The following is a 20,627-nucleotide window of genomic DNA, read 5'->3' on the forward strand; positions in this document are numbered from 1 at the left end:
TCAGGATCATGCCATTCCGGCTGGGTGCCATGGCTGCCTCCTATACAGGAGAACGGCCGAGCGGAAAGGACCGGGCGCCGCAAAGCACCCTGGGTTGTCCACCTTTATTTTTTTTAATTAAAATAATCTACTTGCCAGGCGGTGATGGCGCTCGGGAGGCAGAGGCAGGCGGATTTCTGAGTTCGAGGCCAGCCTGGTCTACAGAGTGAGTTCCAGGACAGCCAGGGCTATACAGAGAAACCCTGTCTCAAAAAAGAAAAACAAAAAAACAAAACAACAACAAGAAAATAATCTACTTAATTTTTTAGAATTTTTTACATTTATTTTGTGTGTGTGTCCGTACGTGCGCAACAATGATGTGCATATGGAGGTCAGAGGCCAAGTTGAGGGAGTCGGTTTTCTCCCACCATATAGGTCCTGGGTTTCAAATGTCTTCAGGCTTGGTGGTGAGTACCTTATCCACTGAGCCATCTCCATACCCCTTACCTAGTGTGTTTATGGTCATTTGAATGTGGTGGAAAAAATAAATTGTGAATTGTCAGACAAATGAATAGTTCGAAGCTCTCTACGTGCCTCTTTGGAGGATGTAGACGAATAGTCTCTTCTGAATTCGAGCCTGTGGGATGTGTGTTGAATGAAAACCCGAGAAGGTGCTGGAAGAAATCCTACTGCATGCCTCGCTGGTCATGCATCATTTTCCCTGCCTTTACAATGCAGGGGGTTGTTAGAAGGATCACAGTGCTGACTTACAAGGTGCAGGGTACCTGTCTCAAAGGCAGGGTGCAAACGGCCCTTTTCAAGTTTGAAAAGTATTCAATGTCTTTCCAAAATATTGGCTATTAACCTTTCATTCAACTGCATGGGATTTTTAAAAAAGTTTATTTATTTTTATGTCTATGAATGGTTTACCTGCATGTGTGTCTATACACCATGTGTGTGACTAGCCTGCAGAGGCCAGAAGACGATGTTGTATTCTCTGGAACTGGAGTTCCAGATGGTTGTGAGCTACTGTGTGAGCACTGGGAATCTTCTGGAAGAGGAGGCAGTGCTTTTAACCACTGAATCATTTCTCTGGCTCCAGGAGTAGGATTTTTTTTTTTTATAGTAGGAATTAATTTTCCCTTTTGTATGTTTTATTGGTGGAACTTCCAGGAGGGGTTGGTATCTTCCAGCCAAAGCACTTCCAAAGTATGGATGAATTCAAATTTAACATTGATACAAAAACTTAGACAAGCTTTGAACAACTCCTAGGCCCACGGGGCTTGTATGTAGATCTAGAGAGCCTTCTGTTTTAGAGTCAGCCAGGGGCCTCCAAAAGGGACACCTCTCTTGTCACTTCATAAAGATGCATTTCCAGGTGAACAGTGGTGGACTCATTTGGTATATCATGAGGAATGGACATGAAAGGGTATAGCCAAGACTAGATACCACGCAGGAAAAATGTGAGCACTTGGCAAATGCTAATTCAATTAGCTGGAGTTTGAGATAGTGCTCGGATGATGTCCTAGTTAGGGTCCCTATTGCTGTGATGACACACCAGGACCAAAAGCAACTTGGGGAGGAAAGGGTTTATCTGGCTTATACTTCCACAGCAATGTTCATCATCGAAGGAAGTCAGGACAGGAACCTGGAGGCAGGAGTTGATGCAGAGGCCATGCAGGAGTGCTGCTTACTGGCTTACTCATCATGGCTCCCTCAGCTTGCTTTCTCATAGAACCCAGGACTATCATCCCAGGGATGGCACCACATTCAGTAGGCTGGGCCCTCCCTCATCAGTCACTAATCAAGAAAAAGCCCTATTGCCAGATCTTATGGAGGCATTTTCTCAGCGGAGGCTTCCTCCTTTCAGATGACTCTTAGCTTGTTTCAAGTTGACCTAAAACCAGTCAGCACAGATGACTTCTTTGTCTTGGAGTAGTCTTCTTCAAGACGGAGAGTTTAGGACGGGTGATGAAGTAACACAGATCGCTCACCAAAGGGGCTTGTCATTATGCCTGAAGAGCTGAGCTTGATTCCCAGGATCCTCGTGGTGGGAGGAGAAAACCAGTTCTTCAGGTTGTCCTCTGACCTGCACACGAGCACATGGCCACACACACACACATGGACACACAATTTAATAAAAATAATGATTAAATGCAAACCAAATCAGAGAGGGCATCAGTGTGGAGTGGCTGAAAACTGCCCAGTATGTTATTGTAAAGTTAGGGGAAACTCTGAGAGGGATGTATACAGACAAGCTGAATTCATACAGAAAAATCCTGCATGTGATGGGTAGAGGTTCGTCTGAGCTGTTGGAAAGCTAGGCAAGGCAGAGATCATCAGGAAGAGATGTGACAGTTCTGAGGTAAAGTCTGTGGATGGAAACCACCTTAGGCCTTTTTGTTTGTTTACTTTTGAGGCAGGTTCTCACTATATTGCCCAGCCTAGCCTAGAACACTTGGGCTTCAGTGGTACTCCTGGCTCAGTCTCCCAACTGGGGAGATTATATGCACCCACCCTGTGCCTGGGTTGGAAGCTCTTAGCTAGGGGAGTAACATAATCTGATTTATATTTTGCAAAAGATCACTGCATTTGCTGCACGGAGAGGGACCTGGGAGGATGAGGAGAGAGAGGGAACCAGTTAGAATGCTTTAGGGGAAGCACCATGGGCTGGATCAGGGGATGTGTGGGGTGAATGAAAAAGAAGTTATATGTAGAGCTAGTTTTCTGATTCTACTTTGTGGGACCTGGGATCAAACTCGAGTTGTCAGGATTGGCTACAAGTGCCTTTACCCACTAAGCCATCTCAGAGCTCTGCTCTACTTCTAAATATAGGTTAATTTACTCTTAGGGTTTGATTTGTTTACTTGTTTATTCATTATCTAACATTTTAAAATTAATTACTCATTAACTTGTAGACAATGTCTTCTAGGTGCCCTGACCTGCCTGGTATTCACTATAGTCCAGAATGGCTTCAAAGTTAGGACAGTCCTCCTGCTCCAGTTGGTGTTAGGGTACAGTCATGAGCCACTATGTCTAGCCCACAGCACATATTTTTGTGGATGTGCTGTGTGTAAGGTGCTTGGCTGAACATGTGTGATTGTACATGGCACATATTTTTCTGAAGTGTGTTTGACTACAGGGATCCCCGGAAGTATGTAGACAGGATCAGTATAGAAGGATAAGTACTGAGAGAGGCAAGAGGTGTACTATGGAAGAGTGAAGTTGGAGGTTACCTCACCCCAACTAAAAGTCAGTGGAGGGTTCCAAGAGGGAGGGATTTCTACACTGGAGACCCTATTAGAACACTAGGAGGGTGAGGATGAGAGGAGTGGATAGGGCAGCTGCCACAGCATAAGGAGGAGCGCAGGGGAGGCTGAACTCGTTGTCATGGAAACAGACAGATGGACCAGAGTACGGAAGAGTCGTGGAGGGATGAAACTCTCACTGCCTTGAAGCAACATAGAGGTGGGGCTTTTTCTAAGTCTAAAGGGAACAATTGAATGGCTGGGTAGACTCATACACATATCTAGCTTTGTAAAACCCCCAGGCTACGTTGTGGGGCGTCTTCGTGGGAACCAGTGTGGAGGTAGAGAGGAAGACTGCCTGAAGGATGCCATGATGATCCAGCTGTGATGCAGTGGTGGCTTGATGTGGAGATGACAGTCATAATGGAGACAAAGGGGTATTCAAGAGATACCGAACAGGCATTAGGGCTTTTTTGAATGACTGAGAAGGGAGAAGAGATTTAGGAAGAAGGAAGTTAGCAAAGCCTTTCAGGTTTCTTCTTGGGCAATGGATTGGATGATGGAACTGGATGATGGAGTGGTTCATTGTCAACAATGCAGGGGAGGAAGGGAGTTGGTTAGAGATGACTCAGTATTGGAAATATTGAGTTGGAGGTGTCTGTGGAACAACTAACTAGAACTACCCAAAGAGCAGCCAGCTAGGCAGGCAGGAGGCTCAGAGAGACAGCCATTTAACTGAGGGTATTCATGGACTCGAGAGCCATTAGAGGTAGCGGCCTCATCATTGGAGTAGATGAGACTATTTAGAAAAAGAGATAGGTCCAGGTAGACTATGACAGAGATAGGAAGAAGCAAAATGAACCTAGAGCAGTCAGAGAAAGGTGTCCCGAGAAGACTGATACCAGGTGAATGTGGATCTGAGGGCCACAATGGAGAAGAGCCATTCAAGAACGGAAAGAGTGGGAAAAGAGGGTCTGATGCCTTCAGTTGTCTAAGGAGTACCGAAGGATCCGTTGCCAGCATCGGGTCTGTGACAGGTGGTCTAGCTGATCACTAAATGGCAGAGCTGTGGCTTACCAACTTAGAGAGCAGACAGTTAGTGTGGTAAGGAAGCTAAGGCAAGAAGAAGTTTGGGCTTGGTGCTGAGGATGAAGCTCGGTTGGTAGGACACTGCTCCAGGTTCCATCTCCAGCACTGAGGAAACCGGTGATCCTAGGAGTCCCAGCACCTGGAATTCCAGCACCTCGAAGGTAAAGTCAGGGGGATCAGGAGTTCTCAGTTGCATAGCAAGTTCAACACCAGCGTGGGATCCACGAGACCCTGTCTCAAAACAAACAAAAACAAGCCAAACCAAAACAAGAAATAAAACAACAACAAAAACAGATAAACCAAAGATAAATAATTTTGAGCTTGGAGAGAGATGGGAATGGTAGCTGGCATAGGCATGGGCTTGACATTTTAGCTGACACTGAATGATAAAGACATGAACATGGGTTTTTAAAATCGGACACATCTGGATTTTAAGTTCTCTAAGAGGAGTGAACTCTGGACTGGGCTGTGGAGGCACAGAGACCTTTGCTAAATGCGTCAGTGGAGAGGGACTGATGGCCTTTGTCTTCTCAGGACCCCAGTTTTCCTGTCTGTCTCCTCCGCAAGCTTGCAGGCTTTTGGAGAATGCTGCCATGGTTCATGGTTCTCACCGTGAGCTCTTCCCTTACTCTTGGCCTTGACTGTTTTTGGCAAGCTTTTGTGGGCCCTCTAGGTGTGTGTTAGGACATCCACGTGGATGACAGATGCGTGTTGGTATCCATTAGATTAATGACCTGGTGGATGATCACTACACTATTTCTGACGGCTTTTCCTGTTCCCGACTGTTGTCCTAGTAATGAATCATGTGTAAAAATTTCCAAGAAGGTTTAGGGAGATAGTTCCCAAAGTGGAGTGTATGGACCCGTGTATCAGAATCTCTGTGAGACAAAACCCAGAAGCTTGCACTTGAATCCTAGATAATAAGCCAGTTTTCTGGAGTGAGAATCCCTGTTTGAAATCACAGGCAGCCCAGGGTAGCCTGGGACTTTGGACCTCTGAAGTCTGCTTAGTCGTACCGGTATTGGGCCATAAGAGGAGTTCAGGCTCACTCACCTTGGCTTTCACAGGAGCTGGTTCCAGTTTTATTTGATGATAAGATATAGATAAGAAGCAGTAGTAAAGGACAAATGTATGTATGTATGTATACATATATACATACATACACATATATATCATATATATATCAAAAATGTAGTAATATTTTGGCTCAATTATTCCATTGATATTTATTGATTGGCCCAGGTTTGTCAGACTTTGGGAGTTGTGTCCGTGTTGTGGGTTCAGTTACTCACTCAGCCAGGAGCTATATTCCAGGGAGGGTGGAAATGGCTTATTGTAAAATCAAGGGTGTTTACACAAGGGTGTGGCTCACTTCTGTGTCAGCACAAACTGTGTCACATGTAGAAATCACAGGCTGTTTAATTTCCTATCAAACTAGGTGCTCGAGCGTCTGTATTGGTTGTGGAAATAGCAACATGGCCCCTCTGCCCTTTCCCAAGCCATTTAATTGTTCCTGTTGCACACTATTTGAGTACCTACAGCATGAAAAACTCTGTGTCATCCAGGTGAAATGAGAAGCCACCGGGCAGGAGAGATGACTCCATGGTTAGGAGCACTGGCTACTCTTCCAGAGGACCTGGCTTGGATTCCTAGAAGCTATATGTTGCCTCACAATCATCTGTACCTTCAGTTCCAGGAGCTCTGATGCCCATTTCTGGCTTCTGGGACACTAGGCATGCACATGATACACAGAGATACAGGCACACAAAACACCAGAATACAAAAATAAAAGGCAAAACACCCCAAAACCAGACCAGGAAGCAAAATTAGACATGGCCGTAAGCATTAGCCCCTGGAGCTAGTGAGGAGGTGTGAGTGTCCAATCAGATAAGCCCAGGACTTAAGACTTTATTAAGATCTAATATGGCATAGTACTCGTGGGCTGTAGGAGCACTCACGTGGCATTCCCCAGACCCTGGGCTTGCTCCCAGCATTGCAAAGAAAGTTAAGATAGCTGAGTGTAGCATTGAATGCCTTTAATCCCGGCACTGGGGAAATACAGGCAGGTCAGTTCAAGGACAGCATGGTCTGCATATGGAGTTCCAAGCCCGTCAGAACTATACAGTTCTGTATATACCCTGGTCTCACTACCCCAAACAAAAGAAAAGAGTTAAAAACAAAAATTGACATATTATCTAAGACATTTGTTTGAAATGATGAACTAGCTATTCATAGAGTTGGACAGACCATCATCACTTCAGATTTTAGATCTTGTTCAGTCACCTGGAAAACATTCCATTGGTCACCCCCTTCACTGTACCCCTCAGAGAATTCCTGTTTGGGTATGTCATATAAGTGACTCATACAATTTGTGATATTCTCATGATTGGTTTCCTTCGCTTAGCATTCAGTCTTCCCTATAACCACTAATGTTTACTTGCATAGACTAGTTATTGTTCATACCAGGAACTGATAAACTGCTCTGCGAAGGACCAGATGTTAATATTTTCATCTTAAAGTACTATAAAGTTGCTTGCATATAACGGGTTGCAAGAGAATGTGTTGTTTTTCCCGTTTGTCGTTAAGCAACAGGCTTTTCCCTGCTTATCCTTCCAGAGCTTTAGGGTTTTCCTCTCTGGGTTATATGTGCTATGCTTTGATTTCCCTCAGCTTGCTTCTTTATTTATTCCTGTTTGTTACCATTTCCATGAGAAACAGCAGGCAAGGCAGACTTGGCCGGTTAATGCCCTCTGCGTTGGATAACAGGTTATGACTCTTCTGGATGTCTGTTGGAACACATGGCTGAAATATGCTGTTCAAACCTGATTATTCTTACCGTGAGAGGTCCAGCTAAGGATAAACTGAGGATATTATTTTAAAACATCACAACTGGGCCTCATTAACCCATGCCTGTGCCTTCATAAGAAATACATACTTGCTCTCTGCCATGATTCTTGGCTCAGAGCTCCTAAGGCCCTTGCAACTTTCTAAGGATATTGGGGCATTTGTGCTCTCCTGTTTGGGTTTCTGGCCCTGTTTCTGATACAGAGCTCTCAAAGCCCTTGGAATTTCCTGGATAACAGGAACTTTTTTTAAAAAATTGTGTGTGTATGTATATGTGTTTGTGTGTGTGCATGAGCACAAAGGTCAGAAAATAACTTGTTCCAGTTTGTTCTCTTCTTCTACCATATAAGACCCAAGGGTCCGACTCAGGTTTTCAGACTTGGTGGTGGCTCAAGGAACCATCTCTCTAGCCTGCAACTTTTGTTTTAATGAAGTGATTTTTTGATAGACTCAGGTTGGGTATGAGACAGACAGACAGACAGAGAGAGGGGGGAGAGAGAGAGAGAGAGAGAGAGAGAGAGAGAGAGAGAGAGAGAGAGAGAGAGAGAGAGAGAGAGAGAGAGAGAGAGAGAGAGAGAGAGAGAGAGAGAGAGAGATTGTGTTATCACTTTATGCCCACGTCATGAATTCACCAGTCATCATAAAAATTCCTGGAGAGGTTTGGAGCTCTTCTGGCCCATGAGTACATTTGGGCACTGGAAGGGAGCATACTCCAGGGCTTATTTAAAAAGAAAAAAAAGAATTAGGAAACACACAGGGTTGGGATAACTTGACAAGACCCTTAAACAATGACAAGTCTGCTCCTTGATGGTAGTAGTGACTGTCTGTCACTCAGCAAATGTTTTGAGCATATCTTCAACATGTAGAGCTCTGGAAAGAGAAACACAAACACAGGAAAGTTTATTTAACGTTATAGGTTTTACCCAGAGCAGGAGAGAAACCTCGAAGCTTAAGGCTCGTAACTCCAGTAAATGGGCAACAGGAGGTAATTTGAATAGCTAGAAACAGTGTTAGCCTTTCTCCTTTGAAATGCACATACACACATACATAGAAGCACAATAAGCACACTTTTCATGTATATTTATATTGTAAAATATATTTTATTTATTTCTTTTTGAAACAGAATCTCAGGTATCTCAGGCTGGTATTAAACTCCATAGGTAGCTGAGGATAACCTTGAACTTGTGATCATCTTGCCTTCCTCCCCAGTGCTGGGATTTTAAGTGTGCAGTACCACATCTAGTAGATGTAGTGCTGGGGCTTTGAGCATAGTAGACAAGAATTCAACCAACTCAGCCTCAGACCAACTTGTCCTTTTTCCTCAAAGCAAACATCTTCAGAAGCACGGACACATCAATGCTATTCTTTCTATTGAGTGTATGGGTCGTCTGTCCTTTCTGTATTTGGAAAGTTATAATTTGACATTTTTTTTTCTTACAATGTAGCAGCTACCTTTTTTACTTTGAGGAGTGTGACTTTCCTAGCTTGAGCTGTCCACCCTGACACAGCCAGAGTTATCAGAGGGTGTCTCAGTTGGCTTGCCCAGATCAGACGGGCCTGTGAGCAATTTTGTGGAGGCATTTTCCTGATGGTAGATTGATGCAGGAGGACCCAGCTCACTGTGGGCGGAACCATGCCTAGACAGGGAATCTCCTATAAGAAAGCTAGCTGAGTAGACACCAAGAGAAAGCCGAGAAGCAGCCACCTTTAGTCGTTTTTACTCTTTGCTCTTGCCTTAAGTTCCTGCCTTGACTTCTGTCAGGGATCGACTATGACCTGGCAATAGAAGATGAAACAAGAAATGTTGTTTTCTTCCCTGAGTCGCTTTCGGTTGTGGTGTTTGTCACTGTTACAGAAGACAAGAACTAAACTATCGCAGTGCCTAAATCTTTGCCTTTTTAATTATTTTTTTTTAAAGATTTATTTATTTATTATATGTAAGTACGCTGTAGCTGTCTTCAGACGCACCAGAAGAGGGCGTCAGATCTCATTATGGGTGGTTGTGAGCCACCATGTGGTTGCTGGGATTTGAACTCAGGACCTTCCGAAGAGCAATGGATGCTCTTCCCCGCTGAGCCATCTCACCAGCCCTGCCTTTTTAATTATTGATGTACGAATATGAAGCAGCCTCATCGGCATTAATTGAATCAACCCTCATTGATTTCGTGACTGAGTGCTTCCTGCCTACTCAGTGCTACTGTTGGAGCTGGGAACACAGTGAACAGTTCAGATGGCGTTCCTTCCTGTTGCTTTCATGGCAGTCTAGAGGACCCTGAAGAAGGGTCATTGTTATCACTGAGGGAAAAAAAAAAAGACTTTGGCCAAGCATGGCAGCAGCCTTTAATCCCAGCATTAGAGAAAGAGGCAGGTGGGTCTCTGTAAATTCAAGGCCAGCCTCGACCTAGTAAATTCCAGGACAGCCATGACTTTATAACTGAAAGACCCTGTCTCAAAAGTGGGTGGGATTTTTGAAGAGCAAAGTTAATTTTTAATTTTTACATTTCTGATTTTTACTTTTGTTGTTTTGAAACATTTGTGATTTCGAATTGTACTGGCTGGGTTTGTGTGTCAACATCCCACAAGCCAGAGTTATCAGAGAAAGGATCCCTAGTTGAGGAAATGCCTCCATGAGATCCAGCTTTAAGGTATTTTCTCCATTAGTGATCAAGGGGGGAGGGCCCAGCCCATTGTAGGTGGTGCCATCCCTGGACTGGGGATCCTGGGTTCTATAAGAAAGCAGGCTAAACAAGCCATGAGCAAGCCAGTGAGCAGCACCTCTCCATGGCCTCTGCATCAGCTCCTGCCTCCAGGTTCCAGGTCTGCTTGAGTTCCTGTCCTGACTTTCTTTGCTGATGAGTTGGGATGTAGAAACAGAAGCCGAATAAACTCTTTCCTCTCCAACTTGCTTTGGTCAAGGTGTTTCATCACAGCGATAGGAACCCTCACTGAGACATAGATCTTTAAAAAAAATTTTTTTTAACTTATTTTTAACTCTGTGTATGTGTGTGTCTGTGTGTCTGTATGTCTGTGTAAATGAGTTCAGGTGCCTATGGAGGCAAGAGGTGTTGGATCTCCTGGCAGATAGTTTCAGGAAGTTGTGAGCAATCTCATTGTAGGTTCTGGGAACCAAGCTCAGGTTCCCAGAACCTCTGCAAGAATAGTATTGAGAAATACTCCTAATGTCACTCCCCCCAGGCACACGCACATTGGCGTGCACATATACACTCCCAGCCTACAACACGCATGTGCATATACAAAAAAAAAAATTGGTTAGAGAAACATTACTAGTGGAGAATGTTAGCCTAGGAACTTATAATTTGTTCAGTAAGGAATTTCAAAATGATGGACAGATTTTAACGAGGGAATGAAAAATCCAAGTCCTGAGTCTGGGGCTGGATGCAGTAGTCTGTTCAATTGAGTTGATCGATTGCTCCAGGAGATGTGGCACTTCTGTCCTCATGGCTCTTGGCTGAAGAGGACACTTGTGTGGTGCCTTGACCTTGGGGCACTGCTTTTGAACCTCCTGTGAAGAGGACTCCTCATTTTAGCATCTCAGGTGAACTTAGGTGAGACAATGGGACCTTTCTGAGACTCAGGAGCCATGGTAGCTCTGTAATGAGCTAATTTGTAATGAACTTAAAATCTGCGCCCTGAAGTTTTCCCTAGTTTTCAGTTCAATTCCCTCCCAGCTAAGGAAATGCTGTTGCCAGCTCTCAAAAGGCCGACTGAATTGGAGCAAACCATGGGGTGACATGTATTTTCATGGTAATGCTACCTAGAGAAAAATCTTTGCCTCCCTTTTCATCCAGCCAAGTAGTTTTGAAGAATGATAACGATGGATGCTTACATTAAGGTTGACGTGGATCACATATGTCCCTTGTTTGTCCCCCAAATCAAGTTCCATTTCTTAGCATTTTCACAGAAACTCACCATTGTATTACGTCATTCTAATAGTCCTTTCGTTTCTTCTCCCCTCCCCCACCCCTGCCATCTGCTGTTTAGAAGGTCCTATTCTCTAGATGCCGTTCTAAGAGGTTTTTATTAAGTTGCGGTAAGCACGTGGCTCTTAATTATTGGTCCCCCTCTCATGGGTCAGCCTTTAAAAGAACACCTTGAGTTTCCTGGATCAGGGTGAGCTGCTTGGCTCTAGTTCCTGCAGAATTAACTGTACTACTGGGGGCGAGGCAGGATGAAAACGTGTGAAATCTGGGGTAAGGGATCTTCGTGGCATGGAGCATCTGCAAAGGCGATTTGTGTACCTGCGATGGCTTTGAGTAAAGGGTCCTTGTGTTTAAAGGGCTCTGATTTCCCCGTTGAAGAGAGTTGTTCTCTTGTTTGGACAGTAAGTTTTACAAAGCCTCAGAGGGCTTTCTAAGCCCTTCTGTGGAGGCTCCTTTGTGCATTGCTTCTGTGTGGAGGGGAGGTGCTTCTCTGTGCCCCTATGGGGAGGTGCTGACAGCTCCTTTTTCTACCATCCCCACCCCTGTTTCTGTTGGAGTTGAAACAAATCAGGCCAGCGATAACCAGGTTTCTTTCTAACAGTTTGACTGTTTTAATTCATGTTTGTGCTTCTCTGTCAGGGGTTATTCCTTGCTGAACCTTCGACTAGACAAGCTGCTCCTATTTCAACCATCTAATGAAAACCCCGATTTTGGTGTCTGTTTTCCCACCCTGGGAAAGCTCAGAGACCCCAGGGCGCTCAGCCTCAAGACTTGTTTTGTCTGGTGTTAAATGAACATGAAATAAAAGCTCCTCTTTTTGGAGTGGAGATCAAATGGCTGAGATTTACAGATGAACCCAGAGCACTAAAACTCGGGAGGCTGGGGATGCTGAACCTGGTTTTGTGCCACGTTCCTCCATCAAGGTTATTTAATGTGCGTTTCCTTCTTTCTCCATCCCCACAACTTCCCTGGAGTTAGGCAGCATCTTCCTGGATGTGGTAATATTCCTGCGTGGTGATTCCTTTTCCATACATTATCTCCTGAATAGGAGACTCTGTTGGTCCCTTGGGGATAAGCAAGAAGGTTGATATTTGTTGTTATGTTTTAAATTTTATTTTGAACTTCCATTTTATAGTTATGGAGGACAGATCTCTTCTTGCTTGGTAAATGTCCATTGTGTACATGTAATTTGATCTTGGAATCATTAAAACTCGTTTTCTAGTATTCCCCCCCCCCCCATTGAGAAATAAAATTAGTTCTTCTGTGTGTGTGCAGCACTTGTTTAAAGTTATTCATCATCTACTAACTGGAGAGAAAAAGTGCTGAGAACACATTGTAGAGATCCCAGGAGACTTGGTAAGGGGACTGTGGACCTTGTAACTCTTCTGTAGAATAAAATTAGAATAAGAAGCATGAACTCCCAAACTCCTGAAGAATTCAGTTGGCTTGTCAGAACCCAGTTTAGTCTAACTAACAATCATTGACCACCCGATGAGGTGTCAGTTACAGACCTGTAGCTGACTTACACCTGTAAGGAAGAGAAAATCGATTTGATGAAAAAAAAGAAATACAGTAAAGCTAAGAGTATCCACAATCGACTGGTAGCTTTTTTTTTTTTTATGTTGCTTAACTGTGAGTTATCAGTTTAAAACATTTTAAAGTCCTAAATTTGGTGTCACACTTGTAAGAATATATTACGGTAGCCCCAGTGGAGGTGACTTGGCCCAGGGCAGTGTAATGGAGATAGTAAAAAGTAGAAATATCAACTGGGCAATGGTGGCACACGCCTTTAATCTCAGCACTTGGGAGGCAGAGGCAGGCGTATTTCTGAGTTCGAGCGAGGCCAGCCTGGTCTGCAGAGTGAGTTCCAGGACAGCCAGGGCTACACAGAGAAACCCTGTCTCGAAAAACCAAAAAAAACAAAAAAACAAACAAACAAAAAAGTAGAGTTATCTAGAATATTTTGGGCATACATGTTCATATGTGTTTATGTATGTGTTGTTGTTGTTGTTGAGGTAGAGTCTCTTACTGGCTGCCAGTTAGCTTCAGGGAGTCCACTTGCCCCTGTCTCTTCATCTCTAGGCTTAAGAACATGGAGCACCATGCCTGCCTTTTCTTGGTAAATTCTAGCGAGCAAAGTTGTAATCCTTACGCTTGCAAGGCAAAACCCCTTACTGACTCAGCTCTCTCCCCAGCCTCAGAGGAGGTTTTGAAGATGGACCTGAGAGGATTTCCCAAGGTATTGGGTAGGAACTGAGAGATATAGAGGTGAGCAGCCAGCAGTATAGGAAGAAAATGAAAGTGTGGGTCCTGAGAGTAGGAGGCAGCCATTCTCTGTATTGGATGCTGCTAGGTGATCCCAGGAAATGCAGGTTGAATATGAGCCGTTGGTTTTAGTGAGAAGGGAGCACTGAGATCCTTGCCATATGGTGACCTGACAAAGAGCAGTCGCAGTGAAATGGTGAGGACCTGACTGGTGTGAGGCCAATTCAGAGTGAGGGAGGAGAGGACCTGGGGACAGCAGACTAATGAAGCAGTGCTGACGGAGAGTGGGTGTAAAAGGGAGGTTAGTTCTTATTTCCAGAGAGAGAATTTACAGCATGTGTTTATCCTGATGGGAATGGCTCAAGACTTTGGGAAGAAGATGATAAGGAATAGAAGAGAGGAAAATGTCCTCCGATAGGTAACAGAGAAAGGAACTGGTGAGCAAGAGAAGGGATAACAATGTTTGATGTGCGCCCCTAGGTCAGCCCCTAGTCTGTGGGCTGCTAGATGAGATTGCTGGGTCTCTTGGGAAAGAGCTCATGGGCTGGGCTGTAGCTTAGTTGACAAAATGTTTGCCTAGCATGCATGAAGTCCTCCGTTAAATCCTTAGCACTGTGTAAACCAGAGGTCCATGCCTGCATTCCCAGCACTCGGAAGGCAAGAGTAGGAAATCAGGAGTTATTTCCAGCTACTCAGCAAATTTTAGACTAGTTTGGACTCCTTGAGACACTGCCTCAGAAACAGAAAACAAAAACAAAAGCAACTCCTCCCCCCACCCCCACCCCCAGAAAACCAAACAAAACAACCCAGCAATGTTCTAGTCAATTTCTGTTGCTGTGATAAAATATTCTGGCAAAAAAAGCCCTTTAGAGAAGAGAGGGTTTCTTTGGCCTATTTGTTCATAATTTGAGGAAAATTGTCTGGAGTTCAAGCAGTTAGTCACACCACACCCACAGTCAACCACAAAGAGAATAAATGCATCCTTGCTTGCTTCTTTCTCCTGCCTCATGTGGTTCAGATCCCCTTCATAAGGAATGTTGCCGCCGGGAGTGGGCTAGGTCTTCCTGCATCAATGATCAACCAGTATAATGCCCCATGGACATGGTAACCTGATCAAGATGATTCCTCATTAAGATTTTCTCCCCCAAGTGATTCTAGATTATGTTGAGCTGGCAGTTAACACTAACCAAACACAAACAACAACAAAGAAGGTCTTAGCAGAGAATAACAGTTGGGGAAGAGGCATTGGATGTTTGAAGAAGGAAATGTGAAATTACCATGCATCTGTCCATTAGTGGGAGAGAAGTATCCATTGTCATTGTTGGGTAGTATTGAGGGTACCAATGGGTGCTGGTGACACTGATCATCACTAGAAGGTATTTTTTTTTTTTTTTTTTTTTTTGGTTTTTCGAGACTGGGTTTCTCTGTGTAGCCCTGGCTGTCCTGGAGCTCACTTTGTAGACCAGGCTGGCCTCGAACTCAGAAATCCACCTGCCTCTCCCTCCCAAGTGCTGGGATTAAAGGCATGCGCCACTACCGCCTGGCTTGAAGGTATCTTAATTACTTTTCTATTTCTACGACAAAACATGGTGACCTAGTGAGCCTCTGGGCAGAGGTGGAAATGGATGTCCTGGCTCCTGTTTATACCTGCCCATCAGGTGAAGAGGTTGGAGAATTGAGGCTCAGTGTTTGTGTGCTCAGTCCATAGAATGGAAGATTTGTGCTTGATGCTGAGGGTATGGGATGCTAACAGAAGCTTAACAGGGTCACCTGCCCATAGGGAAGGGGAAGTAGATTCTAATGCCCACTCCATCCCCAGTCCCAACTCCTGCCTGTTCAATGAGAGCATGACTGTGTTTGCTATGTGCCTCTCTGTGCCAGAATAGTAGGTGAATCATTTGCCTCTCAAATCAACCTCCAGAGGTAAGTGCTTGTCACTGCTTTGTTACTGCTCAAGGTCGCATAGCCACTCAGTCTTGGGGACAGGATTTGAACCCAGTTCTCTATGGTTTATTCATTATTGGGACATTTTACATGATAAATTTCTTGATATAGTGTCAGTGCTGAACTGTAAGAACCTCAGTGAACCTTTTAAAACATCTTCAAATTCCTTTCATAAGGAATGTTGCTGCCCAGAGTGGGCTGGGTCTTCCTGCATTAATGATCCAGTATAATGCCCCAGGGTGATTCAGAGCTGGAGGTTAGGGGCGCTTCTCGTTCTTAACAGTCTGTTGAACAGTACAAAGTTGTGAAAGATCTCAATTCTTTTGTTAATAAAAAGTATTGAAAACCATCCTTTCTTGTCAGTTGAGCTGTGACTTTAAGAAACATTATATCACATTATTGACTACTTCTGAAACAGTCTTTGGTTGAACATCTGAGACTTAGTCTGAATCTGACTGAGTCTGTGGACATGCTTCCTGAGTGAGGGACTTTAGGTTCTTCGGTGAGTTCAGAAGGAGTCTGCAGCTTCTCCTGTTGTGACCACTGTTGTCTCTTCTTTTCTAGCCGAGCAGGAGGACACTCAGAAGAAAACCTTCACCTGCTGGATAAACTCACAGTTGGCAAAGGTGAGGTGTTGTCAAGCTGTGAACGTTATTGCTTCCTCGGCCCCAAAGCTCTCACCCTAGGGTGGTCAATGCCTGGAATTTCAGCACTTGGGAGCTTAAGGCAGGAGGGTCAGGGGTTCAAGGCCAGCCTTGGCTGTGTATTGAGTTCAAGGCCAGCTTGGGCTATCTGAGACCCCGTTGATAACAAACAGATAAACACCAGAGCAAAACAAGACAGGGTGATGACCTGGAGAAGGTCACAGAGAAGGTCACGAATGTCTTTTCATAAGAGAATGCTCTCGCACTGGTGTCCTGGTTTATCTGTTACTTTTTCCTAGAACAAGAAAAGGCACCCGAGAAGGAGCTGGACAGTTCTGTAAAAATATTCAGAGTGATAACACTTCTTTCATCAAATGACATAATAACAATGTAATGTTTGTATTGAGTGATGGGTGTCAGGCACCACCCTAAACTTGTTCCGTGAAACGATGAAGAATGCTTATGACATCTGTTGTTTTAAAATCATAGCTTACTAAACAGCAAGCTCTAGAGCGCCATTTATTTTCAACTTAATTTCACTAATGTTTTACATTTTAGTTTTTGAGGTAAGATTTTTTTTTTCCCTCTCTATTAACCAGGCAGGTTTTGAACTCCCAGATCTAAGCAATTCACCCTGCCTTAGTTTCCGAGTAGCTGAGACTATAGAAGTCACATGTTCTTTCTGTTCTTTTGCTGGACACCGAGTTCAAGGCAGTTGTCTTGCCATTGAGCTATAGAGCCTCGAACCCCCTATGATTATTTTCTTTAAAAAGCTTTATTTACTCGTATGCACATTCACCCGTGCATACAAGTGCCCATGGTGCCCAGACAAGGTTCACAGCTGCCCTGGAGCTTCAATTTTGAGCAGCCAAACAGTGCTGACAGCTGAACTTGGATCAGGAACTTGGATCAGGAGCCATACTTGGCTCTAAGTGCTAAGCTATCTCGCCAGCCACACTTCCCTTCTTTGTTTGAAACAAGGTCTTACTATAAGACTCTGATTGGCCTGGACGTTACTGTGTAGGTCCAATAGGCCTTGAACTTTTGGCCATCCTCCTGCCTCTGTCTTCTAGAGCTAGGATTTCAGGTTCATATCCCTTTACCAGCCTTCCTTGTGATTTCTAAATGATTTTACAGTATTGCTATGTGAGAGAACGTATGATTTCTATAGAGAATACCTGTGACTTGCCCCTGGTTAAACATGTGGCAAGGGACAGTGCTGGACCACAAAATCAGTCTGGACCTAGGAACCTCAATCCAAAATGCCACTTCATCCTCTTGTCTCGGTGACGCTGAGAACCTCAGACAACCTGGATGTCTGATTAATGGTTCTCACCCTCTGTCCTCTCTCTCTGCCCTTTCCACACAATGGATGTCATTCTGACCAAAGGGAGACACATCCTTAGTAATGCTGCCTGCTCTCCCAAGGGGTCACTATGGCCTGATTCTGAGCGCCTATGACTGTCCTCTCTATGCACAAGTTTAGAGCCATAAAAACCCCAGTCAGAAAGAGCATTGTGTAACTGGGAATAAGCCATGAGATAAAGCAGGCTCACTGTCCATCTAGCCTTGCTCTGGAATGTAACTTGTGAGGACTGTCTCATTCTCTTAAGATAATACCTGATGAGTCTTAGCTGTTTTTGAAGACACAAAGCTCACTCAGGAGGTGCTTAATGGTGTTTTTGGACCCTTGGCAGATCACTGTTCTTGTTTCCTTTGGCAGCACACACCTCCCTCAGTTGTATCTGACTTATTCGCAGACATTAAGAAGGGGCATGTCCTCCTGGATCTGTTAGAAGTCCTCTCAGGACAGCAGTTGGTAAGACTGCCAAATGGCAACAAGACACTTGGTTGTTTTTTTTTTTGTTGTTTTTTTTTTTTAAATGTACTTCCTGTTTCTGAGTAATGCATGTGCTTGAATTTTTAGCCTCGGGATAAAGGATCTAATACATTCCAGTGTAGAATCAACATAGAGCATGCCCTGACATTCCTGAAAAACAGATCCGTAAGTATGAATCACACCTGCAGATTCACGGGAGGGATGGGCTCAGTGGGAGGCTGGCTCCCTTTAACCTGTGTTTCTCTGTCTGCAGATCAAGCTAATAAATATCCATGTTGCTGACATTGTAGAAGGAAACCCATCCATTATCCTTGGCCTGATTTGGACCATCATTCTGCACTTTCATGTAAGTATTTTGGTGATAGGAATATTACTATAATCTAGTTTACAAGAAGCACAGCATGGCATGTTTGTCATTCAGTCCTGAGCTGCTCTGTAAACAGGACTTGGAATCTCCAACAGGTAGAAAACATATGACAAAGACTGCTTTTCCAATATGTGTGTAATTAACATATATGTGTGTGTGTAATTAATATATATGTGTGTGTGTACATATATGTTATATATACATATATTTGTATATATTTATGCACATACATACACATATAATTTTTATTTGTTTTAAAGACAGGTTTCATTATGTAGTCCTAGGTAGCCTGGAACTTTCTATGTAGATCAGGCTGCCCAAACTCACTGAAACCACCTGCTTTCTTCTCCCGAGTGCTGGGATTGAAGGTTGAGAGTGAGAAACTTTGAATAGGCAGGCCTGCGGTTTTCATGGCAGTTCATTCTGAGCCCTCTCCTTCCCTCTTGAGTTCTGGGTGTGGTTGGAGTCCTTAGAAGGTGGCCTATGCAGCTTCACTGCGTTGTTCAGGGAAGCCTCAGTCTTTCTCTTACACTTTCTTCTTCATTTGCCTTCACTCCATTTCTTTTGGCACTGTGGACCGACACAGTGTCTCCCTGATACAAAGACTGATGCCTCTGACCCCTCAAAGGAAGATAAGCAGCCAAATATGGTGGCTCGCTCCTGTAAGCTCAGCTTTGGAAGGCTGCAGCAGGAAGGGTACTGGGAGCTCAAGGTTTGCCTGAACTTCCAAGTGAGTTTGAGGTCAGACTGGATTTCAGAGTAAGACTCTGTATGTCTTAGTTTCATTGCTGTGAAGAGACACCATGACCAAGGCGACTCTTATAAGGGCAGGCATTTAATTGGGGCTGGCTTACAGGTTCAGAGGTTCAGTCCATTTTCATCATGGTGGGAACCACAGTAGCAGGTAGGCAGACATGGGGCTGGAGGAGCTGAGAGTTCTACATCTTGAGCCACAGGCAGCAGAAGGGGACGGGCTCTTGCAGGCAGTCAGGAAGAGGCTGTCTTCCACACTGGGCAGAGCCTGAGTATAGGACCTCAAAGCCCACCCCCAGCGTGGCACACTGCCTCTAACAAGGCCACACCTCCTCCAATAAGGCCACGCCTCCTAATAGTGCTGCTCCCCATGGGCCAAGCATTCAAACCACCCCACTCTCACAGACAAAACACAAACAGAAGATAAGGAAAGTAGTCCCTGAAATCCCAGGAATCTCTGTGGGACTGGGAGTCCCACACCCTCTCAGGAGGGTCAGGGCAAGCGGGGCTGGCCCACCGGCTAGGAAGGAAAGCTGTTTATTTTTTCTTTGAGCTGTGAAGACATTTTAGGACGAAGAGCAGGAGGATGTCTGCAGAACATGGATTTGTCTCCTGCTATGACTAGTTGAGATGAAAAACCCTTCCTACTGGTTGACAGCTCTTGGGAATACACTGACTCTCGACTTGTCAGCAGGCTTTGACTCTCAAAGTATTTCTTATTTGTTTCATGAATCTCTGTTTGGATTTTAATTAGAGTCCAAATTTCATTTAAACAAAAGAAGGTGTATGGCAGGCCTATGGCCTTTACTGTTGTTTGGACTGTGAATGGCCAGTGTTCACTGTCCTGTCCTGAGTTAACCATTGCAGTGCCAGTCTATGCTAATTCTGCACGGAGAGAACTTATTATTGTTGCTTTAAAAATAGCTATATAATTATGTATGTATCGAGGAACAAATGCTTCTTTTAAAAGATTTGGAATACTGAACAACTAATTGATATAAAGTTTGATTCTTTTTACTGGATTGCATACATTAGTAGCTATAACAAAATAGCATGCGTGGGGATGATGAGAACTAAATTTGGGAGTGTAGCTTTTTCTCTGGGAGAGGAGGAAAGTGGAATTGGAGACAGAAAACAGGACCTACTATAGTAAGATGTTAAAATTGGATAGTTTGGGGCTAGAGAGATGGTTTGGTGGTTCAGAACCTTCTAGAGGACCTGGGCTTGATTCTTGGTGTCCAAATGTCAGTTCATAGTCCCCTGTAACTTCAGGGATCCAAGGCTCTTTGCTCATCTCTGTGAGCACCAGGCATGCATGCAGGCAAAATGTTCATATACATACAATAAAATTAAACATTTTTGGATAGTTTTTAGGTGTTTATTCCCACCCCCATATCATCCTAGGTTAATTAATTAAATAATGAAAATTTTCATTATAAGTAAGAGAGAATAGAAATATTTATATTCTACTATTCATGTAGTCGACTTCTTCCCCTTCCTCCTCCCCCCTCCCTCCTCCTTCTGTAAATTTAATTTGTGTGTGTGTATGTGTTTGAGGGAGAAACGAGAGGGGGAGGATGTGCATGTGAGATGTGAATGCAGGTGTGTGAATGGGCCAGGGGCCTCGGATCCCCCTAGGGCTGCAAGAGTGAGCAACTCCATAAAACTGCTTAGCCATATCTCTATCACTTTTCATGGTTTTTTTTTTTTTTT

The 20,627-nt window shown here is 44.2% G+C and overlaps 1 protein-coding gene across 4 annotated transcripts in view; it reads left to right on the top strand.

The window, feature by feature from the left end:
* Positions 1–20,627, top strand: part of Syne2 (spectrin repeat containing nuclear envelope protein 2) — a 396,202-nt gene that overhangs the window by 132,236 nt on the left and 243,339 nt on the right. For all 4 annotated transcript variants that reach the window (XM_031355750.1, XM_031355751.1, XM_031355749.1 and 1 more), the window contains 4 exons: positions 15,875–15,936; positions 17,678–17,773; positions 17,882–17,959; positions 18,048–18,140. In XM_031355750.1, coding sequence (XP_031211610.1) covers positions 15,875–15,936; positions 17,678–17,773; positions 17,882–17,959; positions 18,048–18,140 — 329 coding nt within the window. The remainder of the gene's footprint in view (positions 1–15,874; positions 15,937–17,677; positions 17,774–17,881; positions 17,960–18,047; positions 18,141–20,627) is intronic.

The sequence above is a fragment of the Mastomys coucha genome, unplaced genomic scaffold (genome assembly GCF_008632895.1).
Source record: "Mastomys coucha isolate ucsf_1 unplaced genomic scaffold, UCSF_Mcou_1 pScaffold6, whole genome shotgun sequence".
Taxonomy (NCBI): domain Eukaryota; kingdom Metazoa; phylum Chordata; class Mammalia; order Rodentia; family Muridae; genus Mastomys; species Mastomys coucha.